We start from the raw sequence: 8,451 nt of genomic DNA, 5'->3' as shown, positions 1-8,451 counted from the left end.
CCTCTCCCAGTTCTGGTTGTTTTAGTCATGGTTCCATGAAGGGACTACACACAATGGCCTTCACATCTACTAGCACAATGGCACTGAGAAGCTTTTCCATGCACCACTAGAACACAAAGTGTGACAAACAAGTTTCTGAACATGCACATACAGAACCAAACTGACTGAAACAGGAACCCTCTGACAAAAATACCCAGAAGCATAAATGACCAGACATGTGTAACATACGCACGCCAACAGAAACTGCAGAGTAACCCAGATTTGGTATTTCAAATCTGTCACCAGAAAGGAGCAGCTCTGACACGGTGAAAAGAGCAAGCAAGCAAATCTTTTGATATCGTGACACTCTTATAAACTAACTCTCAAATGCTGCAATCAGCAGTAGATGGAGCATTGTTTTCTCTCAGCACATAGCTCTGGGTTAATCCAATCACAGACACACCGATAAAGAAGAGGCCTTTGCCGGGGATATATAAAGTCCCAAAAGACATATTGCGCTGTGCCACTTAGCTGAGCAAAGCTTAAAATTACATTAAGTGGAGTTATAACTCGTTGTTTCATAATAAAGTCAACAATACTTTAAATAGGGTATGTGCGCTATATAAACACACTTTAGGAGTTCAGGCCACTGTCACTCAGCAAAGCTGTTCACACAAAGGCCCAAACCTCCCATACAGCACTAATAAACTTTGTCGAGTGGCAAAATGTTGGCTATTTTTTTCGGAGAGTCAATAGAGTCAATTAGTGCCAGAGAAAGAGGCGACCTGATTCAAATGGAGACACGCCATCACAGCGGTATGCATCACACATGTGCAGGCTGAAAGTTTTCATTGGCTCAAGGTTGCTGGGTGTTAAGGGAGTCTGCTTAAAATACCTCTAGGAGGGGCTGGGTGAGAATTGAAGAGTGTGCTCAAAATGGGTCAGCGTGCACAGGGACAGATGACACGATTGTTAACAGAGGGAAACAAACTGACTGAAGGAACAAGGGATAGGGAAAAGTAATGGAAACTTGTGCTGACATGTCAAGAGAACGACCCAGAGGCGGTGATGGGAAGCCCTGTCCACACGAACGCGGTTATTTTTAAAACCGCAGCTTTTTCTACGCGGTTTGGCCGTTCGTCCACACGCAAACGCAGCACCAGGTCACTTAAACCGAACATTTTTGAAAACGCCTGCCAGGGTGAAGATTTTCAAAATCTCCGGTTGCAGTGTTATCGTGTAGACAGCGAAACCGGAGTTTTTGGCTTGTGATGTCGGAGCATGCGCTGTTATCTCCGCCTACTGGAAACTTTTTCAGGCTTCTGATTGGCCAACATGGCTTTACGGTTGAGATTATATCGCCACCTGTTGGCTTGGCATGCTCTTGACAGTGCTTCATAGCATGCGTTTGTGTTTTCATGTGGACGGAGATTTTTTTTAAAACGGAAGAAGGAAAAACTCTGTTTATAAAAATACCCGTGTACGTGTGGACATGGCCGGAGTGTCCAGTTTTAAATCTCAGTTTTTTTGCCCATACAATAAAAGTCAAAGGAGCCCCATGTTGGTTTGTTTTGGACCCTAGTGGTTTTCATTGTTTGGGCAAAAATAGCTGAAACGTTCTTAAAGAAACAGTCATACAGGTTTGAAATGATGTGAGGGTGAAAAAATTATGACAGAATTTTCATTTTTGGATGAACTAGCACTTTACAGCAAACTAAACACAATTCACCAAGCCATTATGAAGATAATATATGACAAAATGGACTATTATTTTAAGTATAACAAGACTGGACACCATAGAACACAAGTTATACTATATCACAAATTCAGTGCGGTTTTGTGTAACTTGAGCTTTCCTTCCACAGAACGCTTGTGGGAAATTTGATCACTATTAATTGCATTTCATAAACACCCAACTCTATGAGGACAAAGCAGCATCAGAAATCCTATTCAAACGCTACTCGCACAGGACGTCCTCTAGGAGCCAAGAGGCAGGTAGATTAATAAAGGGTGATTAACATACACAGTAACACCATATTATAATTCGGTGTCATAAATAATTCAAAAGCTACTACAAAGAAAAAAAATCTACCATTAATAAATGCTCTTGTCAGTTAGCCCCAGGATGCCAAGCAGCAATGCATTCTATGGAGTTTAAATTGTAGCACACAGGTATAATATTGAATCACAGTTTGTAGACCGATTTCATTAACGTATAAGAACAGTTATAGTGCTATAAGGAGTGAGGTTTGGGTTTATACATCCATTTGTAATGTCTTTCACTGACGGTTATGTGCTGGGATGTTTTGTACAAGGCAGGATATTAGTTTTTGTGCTGGTATAATGCAACAAAAGGCAAGGTGGTAAACAGATGTAAAGGGAGTGCATGTGTACACAATCACATTTGAGTAATAAAGCTGGAGGTGTTCTAATTTGAACTTTATCCACTCTATAACTAAATAATAGTTTCTTTCATAACTTTTCATTTAATAGTTTGTTAATTCCTTTATTTTTCTCTCTATACTCTAGTCCGCTATAATCACTGCATTATTCAAATAATATGACCTTACTCTACCCATATGTATCTCTTTTGGTATCATTCAGGCCAAAATCTAAGCTGGAATCTTTTCAGCTTCAGCTTTAGTGGGAGGGTAAAAACCAGTAAGCCCCTCCTCATCCAAAACAGAAGCCCCTCCCCCAACAGATAGCCCCTCCTCCTCCTGCACAGTCACTTGCGAAAGCTGAGTGTGGTCTCTTTTCGTAGCAGAAGGCTTCTGGTTGGTCCGTTCCAGTTTGCGGTGCTTGCGCATCTCTGGGGGAGGGTCTTTCATGGTGAAGACATCCCTGATTCGCTCCATGCATACATTAGCAGCTTCCCGAGTCTCCCTCGAGAGCTGGGACAGACTGAGGAAGCCATGAGGAAGGTCATCCACGACACACAGGGTCACTGGCTGACCGATATTTCGCAGCCTTTTGGCAAACATCACAGAGTCATCTAGCATGGGGTCCAGATGACAGGCCTGAGAAAAGAGGGATGAGACAGATGGTACAAGACTCAAGACAAAATATGAGCTTATGATGAGAAAGTAAATTCTGAAAATAACTTTATTCTACCACATCTTCTTAAATTGATCAGTTGTAAAAGACACTCTTACCACTATGTGTATTGGAGGTAGTCCCTTTAGCATGCTGTCTGGAGCCAGAAGAGGGGACATGTAGGGGTTTCTGACAATGGGAGAACTCTGCACGTTCATCTCTGCTAATTGCTCCGAACGCAGAGGCTCAAAGCCCTCTGGAAACTCCCGGGGTTGCTCAGAGTCCTCCTGACCACCAGGGGGCGGAATGGCCAATAATGAAAAGGATTCTGATACTGAGGGATCCACTTCTTTGCAGAGGAAGAAACTCACATCCTCTGGCTAGGAGAAATAAGATATGAACGTGAGGTGACAAGGTTGGATCAATGACCGATGATTTTTAAAGGGGTCATATGATGCTGCTAAAAATAACATTATTTTGTGTATTTGGTGTAATGAAATGTGTTTATGCGGTTTAAGGTAAAAAAAACACATTATTTTCCACATACTGTACATTATTGTTTCTCCTCTATGCCCCGCTTTTCTGAAACGCGTCAATTTTTACAAAGCTCATCGGTCTGAAAAAGCGAGGTGTGCTCTGATTGGCCAGCTATCCAGTGCGTTGTGATTGGCCGAATACCTCAAGCGTGAGACGGAAATGTTACACGGTGAAAGCTAATCCGGCGATCTACAGCGCGTAGTTGATGTATTTCCTCAGCGACCAGCACAGATCAGCTCTAGGCATGACGAAGCGGATATCGTCCTCTTTTGAAAGTAGTTTCGCTTTCACAACGAAACACACAGCGTCTCCACAACAGTGAGAATAAAAGTTACGCCTTCTTTCTTTGCGTGCACATTTGGGCGGTGTTATGCAAATCTTCGCACATCGTGACGTAGACATGTGGGGCGTGTTAGAACGAGCCGTTTTAGGTAGGTGTGGCTGACTCTTAATTTTTATAAAGAATATCTCTTTGGATTTGAGACACTAGTCTTTGCAACTTTACAGATCTTCTTTATGCACCAAGAGCTTGTAACACTCCAAAGAGAAAGGAAAAATTGAAATTGCATCATATGACCCCTTTAAAAATTATTATTTATGCCACCATTCATATGCTTTAACAACTGTTTTCTATTTTAATTATATTATAATAAACATTTTATATGTAAAATTTAGTGCATCCAAAATAAAAGTTTTTGTATACATAATATATATGTGTGTAGATAGACAGAATTTCTTCAAACTGGAAGCTACACAATTGTCTCCCGAAGACGGAAGGATGCCGACGACGACTATATACATAATAAATATACACAGTACACACACATGTATTATGTAAACAAAAACTTTTATTTTGGATGCGATTAATCGTTTGACAGCACTAGTAAAATGTACTTTATTCCCGGTGTGAAAGCTGAATTATCAGCAGCGATTACTCTAGTCTTCAGTGTCACATTCTTCAGAACTCATTCTAATATGTTGATTTGCTGCTCAAGAAAAATTTCTTATTATTATAAATGTGAAAAACAGTTGTGCTGCTTTTTGTGAAAACAGTGATACATTCTTTTCAGGAAAATATAGATAATTGAATGCATTCTTGCTGTATTAAAGATATGAATTTCTAAAACAAAAATGACTGTATATTAGCAGTATATTAACTGTATAAATACATGTCTAATATAAATTTTGTATTAATTCACATATACATTTATTATAATTTATATATACATTTATGTTAAAAAATACTAAGAAAAATTTCTTATTATCAATGTTGAAAACAGTTGTGCTATTTTTTGTGGAAACACTGATACATTTTTCAGGATTCTTTGATGAATATAAAGTTCAAAAGAACAGAATTTATTTTAAATATAAATATTTTGTAACATTATAAAACATCCTTTACTTTTGATACTTTTGAATGCATTCTAGCCATATTAAAAATATAAATTTCTTAAAACTTACTGTATATTAGCCGTATATTAACTGTATAATTCAATACATGTCTGATATAAATCATATTAATTCACATATTTATTTATTTATTTATTATCATTTCTATATACATTTATGTTAAAACAATTTTTTAGTTATTGCATTTGTTATATAGGACAGTGGATATTTGTAAGGAGTGTGGAAAAAGGGAGGAATGTGTTCAGGAAAGGCTGAGATGACTCATTTAAAACAGGCAGCAAAAATTTGCGTTTCAAATCCTGTAATTATTCACACATCTGACGTCATGGCATCATGGGATTCTCTGCGGGATTTTAACATACTTGAACAATGGCGTGCAAAATCCAAATGACATCATTGCAGCATAATCCTTTGCACTTGTTACTAGTTACTAGACTTAACTCTCAGCACTATCCTTTCTCACTTCACTAAGCCAGACAGAGAGGAATACAGTGAAATAATTGCGTGGAATCCAAAAAAAAAAAGAAAAAGAGCGAAGTGATTTATTTGCACGGAGTGTACCGGACTGAAATAACCAGATCAACAATTTACTACAAGCTATTAAAATCAGGCAGTGTTAAGAGGCCAGTAAATTCTGTGCATTAGACAGCCTGCATTCTGCCACAGCTCTGACTCTGATGCTAATTATGGCATAACAAACTCCTGCCACCGATAGCAATTTGATACTCTTTACGAACATCTGTGCTGCACTCCAGCAAACATACCAGATTCTCACTAACAATGGGGCTGTCTGTTATTTAAATGTTATGTCTGACTATGATATAAACAACACTGTTAAATTGTTGAAGGCTAGATGCGCCTAGGTCATTCTCACTCTAGATAGCAAATTAATCAGCGCAAATATTGGCATATGTTTCACACACTCATAAAGCCATGAAAAACAGCCTGATGGATGCTGTGCAGCAGAGATTGGCATCCTAGTAGAATGCAAATCGGCCTGTTGATTAATATGACTCACTGTTGCAATCTGTAAAAGAGAGACCTTCGACACCGTGGGAGCTTTAGGGACACGGTGAAAGCAGGAATTTGATTAAACCCTTCTAAAGCACTAGATGATGAGCTGTACCTTGCTCTCGGGTGTCAGTGTGATGTCAAGAATGGAGTTGTGGTTGGCTGTGGTGGTGCTAAGGTGGTTGGCATTTTTCTGTACGTTGCTGGCACCGCTGTTAGCGTGTGTGCCCAAGTCCTGGCACGTCTGGCTCTTCAGAGACCCCTTCTCCAGGGAGTATTCAGACGCCTTGCCGGACACCGGAGGGTCTGCGTGAGGAGAGGTCAGAGACGCTTCTGAAACACTCTTTCTTACAGAGTCTAAAAGGGGAAGAGTAAATATTTAGGTCATTTTTGGTGGTTATTTTAACAAGAGATGTAATTTCAAGGTCATTCTGGATATATATAGATGCTTTATAATCACATATATTGACTGATGATGCTCTCATGTTATTGTTTTCTTAGATAAATGTCTACATGACATATTAACAGGCCCAAAATGTGAAGGCGCAAAAACCAAAACCAAAAAACTAAGGTAATTCTGAATTCCCAAAGCAAGTTAAGCAGTCAGCAAGAAAAGATATTCCTCATAAAAACCTCATACAGATATTTCGTAATGCAAATATGCAAAAAGGCAAAATGAGAAAGTAAAGAAAGGAGTACAAATGGGCAGAGGGTAGGAATTTTAAGCACAAGGGGTGGGGGTTTACAAAGACCCTCACACAGACATTGGTGGAGGCTGTTGGCGAGGAAACAGTTGCCAGGGAGAGGTAAGGCATGTGACTAGCTGATGTGAAGTGTGTGTGTGGCATTAAACAGACACTATTAAAATATTATACGATCATACAAACTGGCATAATCACATATGACTGCCAGACACACCAGTCACAACACAGCTGTATTGCTCATAGCCATAATCTTGTGAAAAACTATTCTCAGCAATGTTAGTATAGTGAATAATGAATTAATGGTCATCATGAGGCAATTAGAATGCTTTGTGTTGTGTGACACACCACACTAATGATGCCTTTTAGCCACACTGCATTGACATCCTGCACAGCCCTACTCTTTCTCTCTCTGTGTGAGCTAATGAACTCAAATGATATGAGATCTGGGGTTGATAGTAGTCCATTTAAACCATTGACTTCAAAATAGTCGCGCATTTGGCACAACAGAGTATGTAAAGCCATTACAAAGAGCTTTGTTTGAGATGGTTATCATCAGATTTTCAGTTCAGCTGTGCGACTATGCAATCAAAACCCGCAATAAAAATGAACTGAGAAAGAATAAAAATGCAGAGACAATCAGAGCTGAGCATTTGTGACAGTTTTGTTAGAAATGCAAAATATATTGGTACTAGGGTTGTGTAAAAAATCGAATGCGATTTTCATGCTCATCTCGTCAGTAAACCCGGTTCTGTGATTAGTAGTAAATCTCCAGCACGTGCTTTCAGATGGAGCGCATTTACTACACAGAGCCGTAGTTCACTGACAAGCTACACAAAATCATGTTCATAATCGGCAATGGATCGCCTGCAATTTTGAATGCGATTTTGCGTAGCTTGTCAGTAAACTACAGCTCTGTGTAGTAAATGCGCTCCATCTGAAAGCACGTGCTGGAGATTTACTACTAATCACAGAACCGGCTTTACTGACGAGATGAGCATGAAAATCGCATTCGATTTTTTGCACAGCCCTAATTGGTACCGTATCAGCTATCAGCCAATATCATATTTAATCTTCCACAATGATTTAGATTACCTTCGCATCATCTAAAACTCACTTGAAATTCAACTTAAAATTTTTTTTTATTATTAAATATGAATGTTATATGTCATTTTTAGCAAATCTATGACATACATTGTAATGTTGTGATGCCTAAATTCACTTACAGCATTTAAAATGTTGATTTTAGATTCTTGGACCAGTTTTACTAAACAGGGCAAATTAGCGCAACAGCGCAATTCCAAAAACAGTGCCAATGGGTGTGGAAATTTCGGCGATTTACTAACAAATTAAAGGGTTAGATCACCCAAAAATGAAAATTCGGTCATTAATTACTCACCCTCATGTCGTTTCAAACCCATAAGACCTTCGTTCATCTTCGGAGCACAAATCAAGATATTTTTGATGGAATCTGAGAGCTGTCTGACCCTGCATAGACAGCAATACAACTGAAATGTTCCCAAGTACAGAAATGTAGCAAGGAGATCTGTAACATAATCCATGTGACATCAGGGGTTCAACCGTAATTTTACGAAGCTACGAGAATAATTTTTGTGCGCAAAAGAACTAAAAAAATAATGACTTTATTCAACAATTCGTCTCCTCCACCCTGTAGCGCCATTTTAGAGAGTATCCGCTGGACGTAAACAACGTATGCTGTTCTGTGTCAGCTGCGTCACACGGATACGCTGTTTTCGTTCAGATCAAATCACAACAA

At 39.1% G+C, this 8,451-nt stretch overlaps 1 protein-coding gene across 2 annotated transcripts in view; it reads right to left on the bottom strand.

Moving 5' to 3' along the window:
- Window positions 1–1,480: 1,480 nt before the first annotated feature.
- Window positions 1,481–8,451, bottom strand: part of LOC107706458 (hormone-sensitive lipase-like) — a 33,638-nt gene continuing 26,667 nt past the window's right edge. For both annotated transcript variants that reach the window (XM_016510173.1, XM_016510180.1), the window contains 3 exons: window positions 6,089–6,330; window positions 3,135–3,395; window positions 1,481–2,999 (listed from right to left, as the gene is read on the bottom strand). In XM_016510173.1, coding sequence (XP_016365659.1) covers window positions 2,592–2,999; window positions 3,135–3,395; window positions 6,089–6,330 — 911 coding nt within the window. In that variant the 3' untranslated portion in view covers window positions 1,481–2,591. The remainder of the gene's footprint in view (window positions 3,000–3,134; window positions 3,396–6,088; window positions 6,331–8,451) is intronic.

This window comes from Sinocyclocheilus rhinocerous, unplaced genomic scaffold (assembly GCF_001515625.1).
Source record: "Sinocyclocheilus rhinocerous isolate Xijiao unplaced genomic scaffold, SAMN03320098_v1.1 scaffold1333, whole genome shotgun sequence".
NCBI lineage: Eukaryota > Metazoa > Chordata > Actinopteri > Cypriniformes > Cyprinidae > Sinocyclocheilus > Sinocyclocheilus rhinocerous.
Note: the sequence above shows the minus strand (reverse complement) of the source record. Positions and strands in the feature narration are given on the sequence as shown.